This window comes from Callorhinus ursinus, unplaced genomic scaffold (genome assembly GCF_003265705.2).
Source record: "Callorhinus ursinus isolate GAN/ISIS: 27379988/994484 unplaced genomic scaffold, GSC_fseal_2.0 scaffold18, whole genome shotgun sequence".
Classification (NCBI taxonomy): Eukaryota; Metazoa; Chordata; class Mammalia; order Carnivora; family Otariidae; genus Callorhinus; species Callorhinus ursinus.
This window is the reverse complement of record NW_027397080.1, coordinates 36686319-36702903: the sequence shown is the minus strand read 5'-3', so window position 1 is coordinate 36702903 and position 16585 is coordinate 36686319. Positions and strand designations below refer to the sequence as shown.

General features: G+C 62.3%; 1 protein-coding gene and 1 long non-coding RNA gene across 5 annotated transcripts in view; one reads left to right on the top strand and one right to left on the bottom strand.

Moving 5' to 3' along the window:
- Positions 1 to 16585, top strand: part of TTLL10 (tubulin tyrosine ligase like 10) — a 55886-nt gene that overhangs the window by 31908 nt on the left and 7393 nt on the right. Inside the window, exons 1-10 of one of the 4 annotated variants that reach the window (XM_073903568.1) lie at positions 9423 to 9524; positions 10733 to 11134; positions 11821 to 11901; positions 11978 to 12113; positions 12239 to 12357; positions 12543 to 12672; positions 14032 to 14117; positions 14262 to 14433; positions 15333 to 15504; positions 16216 to 16356. In XM_073903568.1, the coding sequence (XP_073759669.1) occupies positions 10810 to 11134; positions 11821 to 11901; positions 11978 to 12113; positions 12239 to 12357; positions 12543 to 12672; positions 14032 to 14117; positions 14262 to 14433; positions 15333 to 15504; positions 16216 to 16356 (1362 nt within the window). In that variant the 5' untranslated portion in view covers positions 9423 to 9524; positions 10733 to 10809. Of the gene's footprint in view, positions 1 to 9422; positions 9525 to 10732; positions 11135 to 11370; positions 11599 to 11820; positions 11902 to 11977; positions 12114 to 12238; positions 12358 to 12542; positions 12673 to 14031; positions 14118 to 14261; positions 14434 to 15332; positions 15505 to 16215; positions 16357 to 16585 lie in introns of those variants that run through there. The other 3 variants (XM_073903570.1, XM_025855784.2, XM_073903569.1) reach the window with 3 other exon arrangements.
- Positions 6889 to 14140, bottom strand: LOC141374474 (uncharacterized). The gene is made up of 3 exons (XR_012381407.1): positions 14069 to 14140; positions 8103 to 8251; positions 6889 to 7248 (listed from the first exon to the last, which is right to left on the bottom strand). It is a non-coding gene; the product is annotated as an uncharacterized lncRNA (long non-coding RNA).

Sequence of the window (16585 nt, the reverse complement as noted above, 5' to 3'; positions counted from 1 at the left end):
ACCGAAAGTCACCCACCTCCTGAGGAGTCTGGTTGGGTCTCTGGGTCGGGTGAGCGAGCGTGGGCGGGCGCGCCCCTAACAAGGGCCCGGAATCCATGCCCGCCGTGTTGGGGGAAATGGCGGCCCCGCGGCGGCCGGGGAAGTGCCCTGCGTGTAGACAGCCAGCGCCTCCGCCGCGCCCCTCCCCGCACCTCAGGGCCCAGGCTGCTCCAGCACCACGCACAGGGCTTGGGTTTCAGCGCTTTGTTCCCTGTGCGGCCCTCAACATTGATTAAGGCCCGTCAGGCAGGTTAACCGGCAAGTTAGTCTTTCACACCGGGATCGCGTTCCCCACCCCACCCTGTGCCTGTGCAGGTGGGACCCGCCGAGGGCAGGTGGGGCATTTGCTCTGCCAAGAGGAACCTGGAGGTGCTGCTCTGGGCCTCTTGATTCATTCCTTGATTTTTCCCAAGCTAAGCCTGCTTGGGATGGTGATGATTAACCAGGCCCCGCATCTGGGACCGTAAGGCTGGCCTCCCTCCCTGCCAACAACAGACCGAGAAAGCACCATTTAGGCACTCTGAAACAGGGGTTTGTTTTCACGCTTCGTATCAGCCCCTAAAACCTGCCACTCCTCCTCCCTGCCCCGGGCGCAGGGTGGTGGGGCTCTTGACCCCACGCTGAGCTGCACTCAGAGGCCAAGGCCGGGTTCTGAGTTCAGGAAGAGTAGGATTCTGTCCTGGAACTTAGGAGGGAGCATTCAGCTGCCCACCTGCCTGCCCAGGCTCTGTCCGCGTGTCTGCCTGTGTGTCTGTCCGCGCACCTCTTCACCTCCTAGGTGAGAAGGTAAGGGCTGGTGAGCTGGTGGGCAGCAGAGAGCTGGGGGGGGCGCCTATTCGCCTGGCTCTCGGCCAGGCCAGCTCTGGGCCTGTGGGGTCTCCGGGGCCTCTGGTGCTCCTGAAGTAGGACTGGCCCTGAGTGGCCAAGGACACTAGGGACAGCAGGCTCCAGCTCCAGAAGCCACACAGGGGGAGGCTAGTCTGTGCACGGTGGGCTGGCTACAAGGGACGGACACTGGGCACCCAGCCCCCACCCCCTGTGGCCTGGCAGCTGAGAGCAGAGCTGAAATTTAACTCAGCCCTGAAAGTAAAGTTGAGACGGCTTCACTTAGCTTGGAGAAAGGTAGGACTGCATTCCTAAAGCACACTGGTTTTACAGGGCTCATGGGACAGACCTTGAGAGGTGAGCTACGGAGCCCGGAGGGGCGGGAGGTGGTGACGGGGGCACAGGGCCGGAGCCTGACTGTGGGATCCACCCTCTGAGCCTGCACACAGTCACCTGGAGGGTCCAGGCTCCTGTGACACCTCCTTCCTGGGTGGTGGACAGGCATCCCCCCTGCCCCCCCAACGCTGGGCCTAAGTTAGGATCAAGTCCTCTGAGAAATGTTGGCCGTTCCTGAGGACAAAGCTCAAGAACCGGGTGAACCCGGCCTTGGCCAGGCAAGTGGACACAGTCTTTGTTGTGGTCAGCCGGCTGGCCTGGGGGAGTCAGCATGGGGCCCACACCCCCTCCCTACATCCTCTGTGGGTAGAAGGCGCCGGAAAATTGGAGGGGCTGCTCTGGCCCACTCTCCAGGTGCCGGTGTCACGTGTGACAGGCAGAGAAGAGAGGAGAGGGAGGGTGGGGCTGCTCAGTCTCCCCAGGGCGGGGGGCTGGCGTCTCTCAGCTCCATGCAGGGCCCCAGGTGTGGGCACAGAGTCACCTACTTCCTTGACCCCACTGCCAACTCCAAGGACTGGCTTGGCCTGTGCAGGCGTGGGGGAGTCAGGGGGGTGGGGGGCTGGCTGTCATCCTGTGGTCTGCACTCGGGGGCAGGACTGACTGCCGGGTACAGGCTGGGCAGGGCTACCCTCTTACACCCTCCTCCAGGCCCAGCGCCGGCTCAGCCTCGGACCTCACGGCCAAGAGCGGCCAGCACCCCAGGGCCGCGGAGCCGGGGGGCGGGCAGACAGACCCCTCTGTGAGCCGGCTGGTGAGCCAGGTAGAGGACTGGGTCTTGGGGAACCCCCCCCTGCTTGGTGGGGACTGAGGAGGGCCCCCAGTGCTGTCCTGCCTCCAGAGCCACATCCCACTCCACCCTTGTCCCAACACCCTTCCATGCCCTTGACAAGGGCAGGAGGGAGCTGGGCTGGGGACAGCCATTGGGGCGGCGTCCCGGAGACAGAGGCTCATTGTCCGGCCTCAGCAGCCCTTCTGGTCGTAGACACACTCACGCTCACACTCACCCGGACCCTGAGGGGGCAGGGCCCGATGTCCAGGCCTTTCCCTGGTTCCCCCCGAGGGAGGATCCCACCCTGTCCTTGCCTCCTGCAGGCCAGACAGGCCGGCCCTCCTTGGGTGCGCACCACAGGCCCCGAGCTGACAGCCCCATGGAGGCAGCCAGAGCTGGCTGGGCAGGAAGTCACCCTGTGGTCCCATCCCGGCCTTTGGGGGCATCCTGGTGCTGCAGTCCCGCCTTCCCCGGCCTGGGCCCCTAGAGCTGAGGTCTGCCTGGCACCGTGGCCTCTCCTGAGCCCCCACCGCAGTGCCCTGCTGCTCGCCTCCCCATGGAGTCCCCAGCTGGGCGGCCCCCAGACCCAACTGGGGGTGGCCATCGTCATCTTACTGGGCAGCATTGGATGGTGTCAGGTTTCTAATACTGCCTGGTAATGATGACGGCGGGGCCCTGCGCGCAGCGACCGAAGGGGCCGCCCTCCCCTCCCCCACCCCGCCCGGGCCACGCGGGGTGGCCACAGAGTCAGCCCATGCCCTCCCGCCAGGCCCAGATGTATCTGAGCACCTCTCCTTGGCCCCCCCAGAATGAAAGCTGTCCTGCAGCTGCACTGAGCACCCCCCTCCCCAGACTGACCCTGGACTAGGGCCCTGCCCACAGCACCCGAGCCGCGGCTGCCACCACACCTGGCAGGTGTGGGCTGAGCAGGCGACAACAAAGGACTCTGGAGGGCAAAGGCCCAGCCTGGGGTGGTCAGGCCCAGCCTGTGCACGGGCCACCCTGCAGACTGGCAGCCTCTCGGGTCTTGGTCCTGGCTCTTCAGCCCCAGGTCTCCTCACTCTGCAGAAAGCAGGGAGGAGCATTCAGGCCTCCCAACCCAGGGATCCTCAGCCACTTCCACTGGAACCTGCCTGCCCAGGGCTGTGCACCAGGTGTCTGTCCCTGTCCTCGGGCCAAGGTGCACCTGGGCCTCTGTGGGCATCTTACCGGACAGTGCTGGATTTCTCGGCTTAATTCTAACACTGTCTGGTAACGATGTTCAAAGGTGACCCACCGCCTGCCGGCCAGGAAGCAACCCGAGGACACGCCGTCCTGAGCTCCTGGACTCCAAAGATGGGCCAAGGCCCAGGGCTGGCTTAGAGATGGGCAGACGGCCTGTCTCAGCTCTGCAGCCCAACCCATCGGGGGGCCCCCACCGGCAGATGGGCACCCCTCTGCTGTCCCGCCAAGGCCAGGCTCGGGGCCCCTCGCTCCCTTCCGAGCTGAGTTCTCAGGGTGCTCTGATCCCCGGGAGAAACCATTAGGATTAGGGCACTAGGCTGGAGAGGGCCACCAGTCCCGTCCTGGACATCGACATCGTCCTGGGGGCCTGGCCCACACACCACCCCCTGCACACACCCCGGCCCCACCTGCTTTGCTCCAGTGTGTTTGCCGTGGCTAGACTCTGAGGGCTGAAACGGATGTTGGGCCCAGGTCAGCAGCCACATGAGGAAATGCATTTCTGGCTGGTACGGAGCTGGGAGCAGGCGGCCCCCACCCACCCTTCTCAGCCCCTCCTGTTCGCCATCCAGGGTCAGACATCCACTATGGCTGTCCTAGGGCACCCTGGCCTGTCCCTTGGGAGCTGGCCCTGCCCAAGTGGAGCCAGCCATGGGCAGTGGCCTCTCTTCTCACACCAGGACTCTTACTCTACAAAGGGGAACTCACTCCCTTGGTCAACCAGGGCTGCAGGAAGGACAAGGGTGTGTCTGGGTGCCCCGGCCCAAACCCACAGGCAGAGTGCAGTAGACATTCTGTGCTGTTTCCCTCTCCCCCCATCAGCCCCCACAGTGTTGCAGTTAAGAATGGGAACATTGTCCGAAATCGGCGAGGCCAGGATGGCCCTTTGTTTAATCTTTTTGATCTGAAGCCAGGATGCCGGTCTCCAGACCTGCCCAGCTGACTTGCACAGGGGCGGCCCTTCTGGGGCCCCGGGAACCCCACCCTGCACTGGGTCCCAGCTGGCCTCTTGGGAGGGAGGAAGGGGTCTGTCACTGGCCTCACTGTTATTCATTAACCAGCCAAGAGCCATTCAGGAAACTGGCGAGGGTGCCACGGTGAGCACACTCAGGGTCAAGTGCCAGATCACCCTCTCCCCCGCTACACCCACAAACACACACACCTGGAGGCTGTGTGCTGGGGTTGCTGGGGTTCGGGTCTGCAGGAAAGCCCTCCTCAGAGCCGCCCTGGGGCAACGCGGGTCCTGGGAGGCTCCAGCCAGACACCAGGCGACAGGGGCCACTCTGCAGACTCAGGAGGGTCGGGGGTTTCACGGGGGTCTCCCTGCTTCCTCAGGGTGCTGCAGGATGGGCAGTGCCCTCCCGTCCTAGAAGCGCCACCGACTCGAGGCCGCCTGCACCACTGCCTGCCGATGGGCGTCTTACCAGACACGGTTAGATCTGGGTTCTGTTGTCTAATACTGTCTGGTAATGCCGTTCATCCATGGCCTGACCGCCGCCAGGAGCCCCTGGAGGGACACCAGGTGGAGGGCGAGGCCCGTGGTCCCGTGAGCCCATTCGCGTACTCCCTGGTGTCCATGCAGGGACCTCCCCAGCCCCCACGACGGCGGGGGTGGGGGGGGGGCCATAATGGATTATCTGCCTAACAAAGGGTGTGAGGTACCTTGGCAGCTGGCCTCTGTTCATCCCAGGTGCACGGCTGGGCGGGGCCGTCGGGCACTGAGGGTCTGCAAGCAGGTGAGGCAGACACCAGGCTGTTGGCACTGCCATAGAGCCAGAAGAAAGCCCAGGGGCTGCAGTAACCCCCGCCCCGGAGCCCCACCTAGAACCCTCTCCAGGGAAGTGACCTCATTCCCTCACCCCCCTACACACCTGTACCCCCAAACCTCCAACCCAGGGCCCCAGCAGCGCACCCAGAAACCTCCCTGGGCCGCTCTCTCCCCCACCCAGGCAGCACTAGGAGCCCGTCATGGATAAGACCCAGCCCTCAGCCTAGAGCAAGCAGCTCAGGGGAGGGGGTGAGACGGGGAGGGTGCAGGCCACCTTTGTTTCCTTTCCATGCGCCTCATATCAGGGCCCCACCACGTCCCCACAGGCCCATCTCCAGGGCTTAGGCAGTCAGTCGGGGAGCGCCCTCCAGGTGCCAGACCATCGCCATGGGGGTTTAAGGGAAAGCAGCCCTTAATCTTGAGCTGCCCTCAGGCCCCCGCCCTTGCAGCTCCCTCCCTGCTCCCTTCTCCTCTACCCCCATGCAGATGTCCTCTAAAGCTATCCCCAAACCAAACTTCTGGATGCTGATCCCAACCTCAGCCTCATGGCTGCCCCCCAAAATCCCCTTCCTTCCCCTGAGAATTCCCAGTAGGTCCTAGGGTCTGCGTCTGGCCCAAGTGCTCTGCGGCCAGAGTCAGGGAGGAGAGGACCTCTGGGGGCTCTGGGGCAGCTCCTCCCCACCTTCCCTCCTTCCATTACCAAGTCTCTCCTGAGCACCTTTTGCAAACTCACACAGTCCTGGACACTGGGGAGAGGAGGAACGTCCCTGAGCGGGAGGAGCAGATGGTGACGAGGCTGGGGGCAGGACATGCCAACCAGGAGGGCTGCCAGTGCTGAAGAAGCCAGAGCAGTCAAGAGGTGGTGGTTGGTGGGGGGAGGGGGGCTAGGGCGGCCCAGGAAGGCCTCTAGGAGCAGAGGACCAAGTGGGGACCATGCAGACACCTGCAAGAGCCGAGCAGAGGTGGCAGAGTCCAGGGGCTGCATGAGGTCAAGCAGCGGGACCTCCTGGCCCAGTATCCTGGCAGCACAGCCCGGTCCCAGCAAAAGCACCAACTCCACAACCTCGGCTGCAGGAGGGGTGCTGGGCCTTTCCCCCACTCCCCTTGGGGCCCTAGAGGGAGGGCTGGACCACCACCTCCTACCCCCAGCACACCCCCGGCTCAGAGGCCCTCAGCTACCACCTGCCCCATGGCAGGTCAATGATTCTCCCCCTCGCTCCAGGCTGCCCAGTGACACGCCCAGCCCCAGGCCATTACCATCGTGGGAAAGGCTGGGGCGGCACCCACACCATCCAGTTTGACGGGTTATGAGGCAGGGTTCTGGAGTTTGAGCTCTTGTGTCACCTCAGGCAGGGGCCGCCTCGCCAGAACCCACAGGGACCCAGAGTGGTGGGCTGGGCCCAGGAGCCTGGGAGCCTCCAAGGAGTCTGGGTCCCCAAAAGTGATATGGGGAGGGGAGCATGGGTTCCTAAGGGAAGACAGCTCTGGGGGTCCTGTGCTCAGGCCAAGGAGAAGACCAGGGGCCCCACTCTCACACACCCACTGCTGCCCTGGCCAGCCCAGGCCCGGGGGGGGTCACCAGCCCCAATCACTCAGTCCAGGGCTTGGCTGGAGGGGCTCTCTGCCCTGCAGGCTGACCCATGGCCACCTCAGGGCAGAGAGTCAGAGACCACAGTCCAGCAAGACTGACCCCTGAAGCCCCCAGTGTTGGTACAGGCAAGCGAGGAGCCTGGAGTGCATCAGCCTCTGTGTGGGGTCAGGGTGGCCTCCCCAGAGTGGGGTCACCCACAGGACACTCAAAAGTAAGGAGCAGTTTAAAGGGTGTGTTAGTCTCCGAGGGCCGCCGTAACAAATGACCACAAACTGGGGGCTTGGAAACAACAGAAGTGTATTCTCTCACAGTCCAGGAGGCCAGAAGTCAGAAGTCAAGGTGGGGGTTGGGGGGCACTCCCTCCAGAGTCTCTAGGGGAGGGTCCTTCCTGCCTCCTCCGGCCTCTGGTGGGCTTGTGACCACACCACCCCAGTCTCTGCCCCCATCTTCACGTGGCTTCTCCCGGGTCTCCTCTCTCTGCCTCCCTCTTGTGAGGACACTGGTCACTGGATTTAGGGCCCCCCAGATAATCCAGGAGGATCCTTAATCCCATCTGCAAATACCCTTTTTCCAAGTAAGGTCGCATCTGCTGGCTCTGGGGCTTCAGACATGGACTCATTTGGGGGCCACCGTCCAGTCCTACAACAAGCAAGTTAAGGCACCCTAAGCAGAGACACCCTTGAGACCCACACAAGACTCTGGAGGGCAACAAGGCCACATGACTGGAAGGCAGACACCACATGAGAGGCTGTGGTGAAGGGAGATGAAACAGAGCAGGTAACGCTTAGGAAACACAAAATCCGCTATAGGGTCAGGTCCTGGGGTTCTGGCATGGATTTGGGTTCTTCAGAAGGCTCAGGGATGATCAGGTGGGGACTATGCACAGGATGCAGGATGCCCCTGCTCCAGCCACAGCCCCACCCCCCACCTCCACCGACGGCCCCCTGCCCAGCTCCCCATGGAGCCTGGCCTCCTGCCCCTCCCCATCTACCTGCTTCCCTCTGGGCCACTGGGTTGCTGTTGCCCAGAGACAGTTGCCAGGCCACCACTGTTGTTTCCCCTGGCAGAGGGCTCACACCACCTTGCTGGGCAGGTAGGAGGGACAGGCGGGCCACCAGCGCGAGTCCTGGATGGGTGTGAGGGCCATGGCCGCTGTCCTGTGCCCCCTCCCCACCTGGACACCAGGGCCCCTGTGGGTTCTGTCAGGACTCTGCCCAGGAGCAGAAGGGAGACAAAGGAGGGTCAGGAGAGGGGCACCCTGGCTGAGATGAGCCCCCTCTGCGGAGGGTCCACACCCCCAGCGCCACAGCGTGAGGGTCATAGACCCCCAGGCCAGGCCGAGAGGGGTGTGCCTTCTGGGGGTGGCTGCTCCTCAGGAAGAGCCCATTTGCCCAGGACGAGGTCTGTCTCCCCGGACCCACCGCCCGAAGGGCATCGTCCCAGACAGCCCGCCCCCTGCCAGGAGCCCCCAGCCCATCCAACAATGTCAGCACCTCCTTAGCATGAGGACAAAAGTGTGTTTTGGGAGAAGACGCATATGGCGGGACACTGACGTCTCCTCCTTTTCTTGGACATTTTCTTCAGGTTCACCAGGGTCTTCCTTTCATCATCCTGGGGTGCCGTTTCCTGCCGGTCTTTTTACCTGACCAGGTAAAAAGTTTATTTCAAAATTTACTCTGAAGTCGAGCTTTCCCCTGCTTCCGCGGCCCTTATGGAATGTGTGGTGGCCCTCCTTCATGGCCGGGGCTCCCAGCCGGCGACCCTTGTGGTAAACGCGTGCCGTGAACATCTTTGAGCATAAAGCTTTGTCTCTGTATTTAGAATTACGTCCTTCAGAGAAACTCTGAAAAGTGCAAGCACTAGAGCCGAAGGCTCGCAGAGCCCAGAGGCCTGACACCTATGCCACATTCCCACCCGTTACCCTCCTGCCAGCCACCGCCATTCACCACCTGCATGCATACCCAGGCTCCTTTTTTTTTTTTCTCTTAATCTTTGTTAACTTGAATGACAAGAAACGGTAACTCATGCCTTATTTAATTCTCTTTGTGAAAGTAATAAATACAGGTTTTCCCACTATCAGTAGGGCACTCCTATGAAGGCTTTCATAAGCTGAGATGGCATAAAGCAAAGAGCCAATTTCCATTAATTTATATGAAAAAAAAAACACCTTAGCATTCCCAGACCCCAAAATAACCTTCCTTAGGCTTTTCTGAGATGTTAGGATACATCTTGCTAACGGATGCTCAACCTAAATCGAGATAAAGCGCAGACGCCCACAGACACAGGTCAGGGCTCTGGGGCTGGATGCTGGGTGCGGAGGTGGTCCCCAGGAAGGGGCTGGGCAGCCCCACCCAGCTGCTTGCCGCCTCTGCAAGGGCTCACTGCAAAACAGCTAAACGCCATTTTCCCTTTTTGCCTTTTTTCATAAAAGCAAACATCCTCTTCAGACTTTTCAGTTAGCAAAAGCAGGTACCAATGCAGGTCTTTCTTCAAAGTAAAGCCGGGATGAAGTGGGTGCCCGCAGAGTTAGGAAAGCCGGCGGGAGGCGTCAGCTCCGGCTCTCGGTTCTGCGGTCCTGCGGAGCACCCCGCACGCCGCTGTGCTTACATACCCGTGCACTTCGGGCGCTGGAGGACGGGGGCCCCGTCTCTTGCACACCACCCCCGGCACCCACACACAGTCCACTCCCTCTGGAGCTGACCATCGCCCTGTTCTATACTTGTTTCTCTGCCGTTCCCTAGTCGCGCCCAAATGCCACCGCGCCCTCCTCAGCACGGCCACTATGAGCCCACACTGACATGTGTCACATGTGTCAGAAGCCCTCTGTCCTCCCAGCGGCCCCAGCCCAGCCCACGTTACAGGTGAAGAAAGGGAGGCACAGATGGATTAGCTGGACTGCCCAGGAACTTCCCCAGGTGCTCTGGATGCCCCCCTCGGCCCCTCTGCCAGTCCAGCGCCAGGTCCCCCGCAGATGCCAGCTTAACTCAATTTCCTTCCCACTCCCGTCTTTGCGTTCTTCCTGCGCCATCTCCTTGAACTTCCAACACTTCTACTGCATTTTTAATTTCCACCAGCCCTTTCGTATTCTGTGTCCCTTTGTTCTGACCGCAGCCAACCCTGCAGCCAGCCCTCTCTCTCCGAGCGGCCAGGCTCCTATTCACAGCCCAGCCCCTTCCAGGGCTTGGCTTCCTTGGATTCTGTGTCATTCCTCCCTCCCCTCCCCCACTCCCTGCACATGTGTGTGACTGTGTCCATGTCTCTGCGGATCTGTGTGGGTGGAGCTCTCACACCTGGGGGCAGGGGGCCCTCGGGGCCACTCAAGAGTCCTGAGGGATGGTACTGAACATTTGTATCTTGGTGGGGGGTCTATACCCCCAGCAGGACTCTGGGACTGGCTGCTGGGTTCTGGGAGCCTAGTGGGAGGGGACCGGGGTCTTCCAGCCCAGGCACGCACATGCATGCACTCTCCCTGTTTTCAGCAGGCTTGTATCCCCACAGCCATGCCGGGCCGGGCCCAGCCCCCACACTCAGCCTCCTCCAAGGAACCCTCCCATTCCGGGTGGGCCAGGGCTTGGGGCAAGGGACTCTGGGTGGTCCACACTCAGCCCACCCTCAGCCCAACCCCAGCTACCAGCCCAGCTCCCATAATCATGTTGACAGCTATTCAGAGTTTATTCCTTTTTTGTCCTAAGTGGGGACTAAAGCATTTCTTGGGTGACCGGCTGGTTTGCTTGCAAAGTGACTGTCCTCTCTGGAGAGTGATCTGCTGGCACCTGGTTTGTCCTTTCTCTGTCCTGCCAACTCCACAGTGTGCTGGCCTCTCCACCGCTCATCTTTTTTTAATCCTTTAGAAAGTCCTCACCTCCCAAGCAGCCCCCTAATTGGGAAGGACCCATCAAAGAATGGCTAAAATCCCTGAAATGTTCCCAAGTTGGCCACATGGGAAAGGGTGCTCAAAAGGAGACATGGTCCTCGGGGCAGGGCCCGGAGCCAGCGAGGATGCTGCCGGACACCTTACTGCCAAGCCCCATGTCGCAGTGCCACCCTCAACTCGGGGAGGCACCCGCTTGGGGCCAGGGTGCCCCTCCAGGTCCCAGAGACCTGACAGCGGCCCTCCTTACAGCCAGCACCATCGAGGCCAAGCATGGCAATGCCAGACAGACGGCCCCCGCAGGGAAAGCCTCGTCTGCGATAGACAGGATGCGCAGATGGCCTTGCCTGCACAGGGCACCAGGCCCTACGGTCACCAGAGACAGAAGCCAGCCGCAAGCAGAAGCCCAAGTCCAGGATCCCAGGCGGCACCCCTCCCCAGCGCTAGGACCATGGGCTGCCCAAAGATCCCATAGAGGGGTGGGGGTGGTGTCTTCCCAGAGGTGCCCCCGCCCTCGCGTTCCCGCGCCTGCAGCCCGAAGCCGCGCCCACTTCATCCACCGTCGGGGACCACACACTCGGACCCATGTCAGTGGGAAGAGAGGCAAGCGGTCCAGGATTGCAGGGGTCCGGTGGAGCCACACCTGGGTGCCAGGTGAATGCAGCCCTGGGACTGGCTCCACCCCCACCCCAGGCCAGTGCCTCCTTGGGGCAGGCGTCCCATCCCCGAGGAAGGCATTCCCATGGGCGGACCACACATGGCCATTCTCTAGGAGAGGGGCCAGGAGAAGGCCATGCACTGGGTGCACGGTTTGGGCCAGATGAGCAGGGCAGAGGACAGCAGAGCCGGGGTCTGAAGAGGCACAGAGAGGGGACACAGCGGCACTCCGCAGTCTGGGCGTGCCACCCTGACTGTGGGCACTGCCCCTGCTGGCCCCAGAACCCAGCCCCTGTCCAGGACAGGCCTGGATCCATCTCCCCTGCCTGACATGGGTCACCCATGACATCATGATAGACATTGTGACCCCTACTGTCCTGGGCACATCCCTGCACTTGTCTCCCCCCCCAGCTCCAGCCTCACGCCCTAGCCCTCCTCTGCACGGAGCCCCTGCCCTATAGGTAAGCAGGGACCTTGCCCACTCTGAGTCTGGCCCTAAATGGTGATGACTCTCCCCTCTTGCCCAAGACAGGTTCAGGCCCACGGGTCAGGACTCAGCCTGGGCTGAGATGGGCCCAGATGGCTGGGGGGACTGCCCAGGGGCTGCTAGAAATGGGCAGGATGGCCAGATTCAGGATGCACACCTCCCCCAGCCCCCACCTCAAACCCCACCCTGTTCACAGGCTGGGCCCATGAGAGACCAATGGGGAGCAACCAAGAGGAGCAGATCCTGCACTCGCTAAGCCAGCTGGGACCGGATGCAGGTGGGCTTGGGGCAGGGCCTGGGGACAGGAAAGCCTCCAGCCGGGCCAGAGCCTCTGACCCCCCACCCGCCCACAGACCTCCTGGACGACACTGGTGTTGCCAGGCCTCGGGCCGCTCTCCTGGAGAGGCACCTGCCGGAGGGGGAGAAACAGCCCCACAGCATCGGGCAGGGGCCCTACTTCTACGTCGGAGGCACCAATGGGGCCTCCATGTGAGTGGGGGGCCTCAGGCTCGGCCCTGCTGCCTGTGGTCTCTGCATCCCCTCCCCGCCCCGTGCCTACCCGCTCCCAGGTCTCCAAGGGCCCCAGGGTCACCACTGCCCCTGTGCCCCTGCAGAATCAGCTCCTACTGCAGGGGCAAGGGCTGGCAGCGCGTCCAAGACAGCCGGCGTGAGGACTGTAAGCTGAAGTGGTGTGAGCTCAAGTGCAGAGACAACTACTACCGCTTCCGGGAAGGTAGCAGGGGAGGGGCCACGGGCTCGGGCCTGCAGCCTGCAAGAGCCTCCTGGTCCAGAGCCAGGGGCCGAGTGGTGCCACTGCCCTCCATTCTGGAAGGCGGGGGCCAAGGCGGGAGGCTGCGGCGGCCTGGGCAGCCCAGGCCCCGCAGCACCACATGCCAGCCAGGACTCTGCCCCTGCCAGGTGAGCAGTTGTTGTACCAGATTCCCAACAACAAGCTCCTCACCACCAAGATCGGGCTGCTCAGTGCCCTGAGGGAGTACTCAAGGGTTGTGAACAAGATCCACAAGACAGCACCATGTGCCCAGGCCAAGTAAGCCTGCCCCCCCCCCCCCCCCCGCCCCCCCCACCCCCTCACCGCACACCTGTGTGTCCTTCAGAGCACAGGACACCGTCCACACACCCCACCCCCATCCCACGAACCCCCCACTGCCCTCTTCTAGGGCCCACTCCCACCCATCCATCGCGCCCATCACTGGAGCTGACCACCCTCCCTGGCATCCACCCACTCACCATTCTGTCTGTTCGCCTCCATCCATGCATCCCCAAACACCTGCCAACCAACCCATCCGCCTACCCCCACGGACCACCCAGTGATCTATGCATACATCCACTGTGGTCCACCGCCCACACCCATTCCCCAGACCCTCCCACACCGCTCCGCTTCTGCTCCCCTTGCCCCACCCACCGCACAGCTGTGCCTGAGCCACTCCGCGTATTCTTCCAACTATCTACTCATCTGCCTGTCCAGCCAACCAGTGGTCACCATCTGTCTCCCCCCACCCACCCCCATCCACCCCCAACCAGGCAGGCAGCACACCCACTCACCTGGCCATCCATGACATCACCTTTACATCTACACGTCCAGCCGTCCACCTCCACCCTACACATTTCAATAACTCTAACCCACTCCCTCCAAGCATCTATCTAACCACTGGACCACCTGCCCACCCACCTACTTCCATCCAAAATCCATTTATCCAACCACCCACCTATCCAAACCCCCCCTATTCACTTCTCCAAACAGCCATCCATCCATTCTCCACCCACTACTGGGTGGCCACTCAGGCCAGGCCCTCCCTCTGGGGTACAGATCTAGAAAGGACACAGCATCTGCTCTTGAGGAGCTCACATGGACCAGCCCAGGATGCCTCAGGCCACAGAGGTAGATGCATTCAGCCCAGCTGGAAAGATCCATTCTGCCCTAAATTGAAGGATGGCCTGGTGGTCGATGAAAAGGGGTTAAAGGGCACCCCCAGGCCAGGGGAAGAGGTTTGGACTAGGCCGGGGTGTTCAGGGACCCATGCAGACCACTCACTGCATGCTGGACGCTGTCCTGGCCTGGGGACACAGCTTGAACTGCCCACTCACAGTGCCTGAGCCGGTGTGGGTTGGAGTGCAGTGGTGAGGTGGGAGAGGGGCCAGGGTGTGGGTGAGGCAGCCTGCAGCCTGTAGAGAAGCCAGGTGAGCAAGGACCCGGAAAAGAGTGCTCCTGGCAAGGGAACAGAACGTGCAGAACAGCAGCTGGGGCTGGGGGACAGAGGCAACCAGCTTTCCGGTGGACACTGTCCTCCAGCTGCCCCCAGGTCAGTCCCCTAGAAAGCCTGGCTGGCCTAGCCTGGGGGGAGGGGACAGCCCTCCCTGTGCCCTCTCCACCTCCCTCCTCCCCCAGGGTCCTGAAAATGGAAGAATTTTTCCCAGAGACCTACCGTCTGGATATCAGGGACGAGAGAGAGGCTTTCTTCACTCTCTTCGATGGTGAGAGGCCACTGGACGTGGTCAGCCCGGGGCGTGGCCGGGCCATGACTGGGCGTGGTCAGCCCGGGGCGTGGCCGGGCCATGACTGGGCGTGGTCAGAGCGGGGCGGGACCAGCCAAGAAGCTCAGGTGGCTCTTCCTACAGAAAATCAGATATGGATCTGCAAGCCCACTGCCTCCAACCAGGGCAAAGGCATCTTTCTGCTGAGGAACCAGGAGGAAGTCGCCGCCCTACAAGTCAAGACCCAGAGCATCGAGGACGATCCCATCTACCGCAAGATGCCGTTCAGGGCGCCTCAGGCGCGGGTCGTGCAGAGGTGTTGGGCATGGGCACGGGGCGTCGTTCATGGTGGGGCTGACCATGGGCCCCGTGGTTCCCGGGAGAGCTGGTAGGGGTCACAGGGCCCATAGAGGAGTGCTTGGTCATGGAAAGCTGTGGTGCCCTCAGCTGGGCCCCTGTGTACCCGGCAGAGGTGGGGGTGTCACAACTTGTCAGGGTTGCAGAGGAGGTGTCCCCCCCCACACACACGCACACAGGCTCCTGGACATGAGGTAGGGACGGGGAAGCCTTCGTCAGCTTGTTACCCAGCCTGGGCCCTGCCCCTCTGTCCTGTCCTGCAGGAAGGCCAGCCTCTCCGCCAGCCCCAGCCTTCAGGCCTGAAGCCAGAGCTAACCACCTCTCCCTTGCTCCCTCTGCCTCTGGACAGGGTCCAGACCCTCAAGCTCCCACGGGGAGGTGGAGGAGAGCAATCTGGTCTCCAATAGGTCCCTCTGACCTCCCCATCTGCCAGTGTGACTTCTGCCACAGCTGCTGTCTGCGGCCCCTCCCCTCCCTTTGGCCCTCTGGGTCTTTAGACCTACAGCTCCTTCCACCTGGGATGTCTCCTCCTGGCCATCCACCCTAAGGCCCAGTGTCAGCCCTCCCTCCTCCAGGAAGTCTTCCCTGCCCACAGGGGCCCAATCTGCTCCCACCCTCAGGGATCCTAGTGAAAACTGCCCCTTGGGGGGGCACCCCAGACATGTGCAGTGGGCTGAGATTTAGGGGCCAGGCCCTCCTTCCCAATTCCCTGAACTGTTCAGGCTCAGAAATGGCCTTTCAGAAGAGAGAGCCCACAGATCCCTGGGACAAGTGGTGCTGAGGACCTGGTCTGGGCCCAGGTGGGGGCCAGGGGACACAGACTTGCTGGCCACGTGCTCAGCCCCCATGTGCCCCCAGGTACATCCAGAACCCCCTGCTACTGGATGGGAAGAAGTTTGATGTGCGCTCCTACCTGCTCGTTGCCTGTGCCGTGCCGTACATGGTCTTCTTTGGCCATGGCTATGCCCGTCTCACCCTAACCCTTTATGACCCCCATTCCAGCGACCTCAGCGGCCACCTGACCAACCAGGTAAGGGCACCCCACAGATGAGGGCCTCTCTGCAGCCTTGGGACAAGATCATTGCTTGGAACACAGACGGGAGTTAAGCTACAAACTGAAGCTCAGGCCCGGAGGTGGCCCACTCTCTTTGATGGTGAGAGGCCACGGAGAGGTGGCCCAGGCCCAGAGGTGGCCCACTCTCTTTGATGTGAGAGGCCACTGGACGCCAGGCCCGCTCTGGGGAGACGGGTTCAGGGACAGACCAAGGACGGGGCACGATTACGGCGGGGCCGGGCCCTGCGAGGTCAAGGGGGGCCTGGTCATGGAGGGGACCGGTGGAGCCCGGGGGGCGATGGATGGAGGGTCGATGCTGGGCCTTTTGGAGGCGGAGCCTGGCAGGGGGCGAGACCAGGGCCAGGTGGTTAAGTAGGAAATGAGCGGGGAGGGGTCTGTGAGGACCTCAGTGGAGAGACCCTGTGCGCAGAGGTCTCTGAAAGGGTCTTAATGAGAAGGATCTCTGTGGGGGCTGGCCTTCCATGAGGATCTGTGGGACACTTGATGGTTGAGAGGGTCTCAGCAGACAGGGTCACTGCAGGGCGTCCTGGGATGAGCAGGGCCTCTGCGGACTTGCTGGGGTAGCGGCGGCGGGGGGAGAGGGGGCTCTCTGTGGGGGCCCTCAGCAGGGGCAGAGCCTCTGGGTGTTCTGGAGTGGTGGTCTCCAGGTGCCGCACTGCCCCCCAGTTCATGCAGAAGAAGAGCCCCCTGTACGTGCTGCTCAAGGAGGAAACAGTGTGGAGCATGGACCGCCTCAACCGCCACATCAACAACAAATTTAGGAAGACCAAGGGGCTCCCCAGAGACTGGGTCTTCACCGCCTTCACGGTCCGTGTGCCCCTCCCTAACACCAGCCTGTGGGGAGGGGGCTAAGGGTCAAGACCCTTTATGGTGGGGGGCGGGGGGTGGGTGCTGGGCACGAGGTGCTCCCCCATTCCTGTACTAAAGTGTGTGTCAAGTGTGTGTGCATGTGAGCGGTGAGTGTGGCAGCTGGCCACTCGGGGGGGTCTCCAGTTACCCCTCCCTCCCTCCCTCCCTCCCTCCCCCCTCCCCTCCC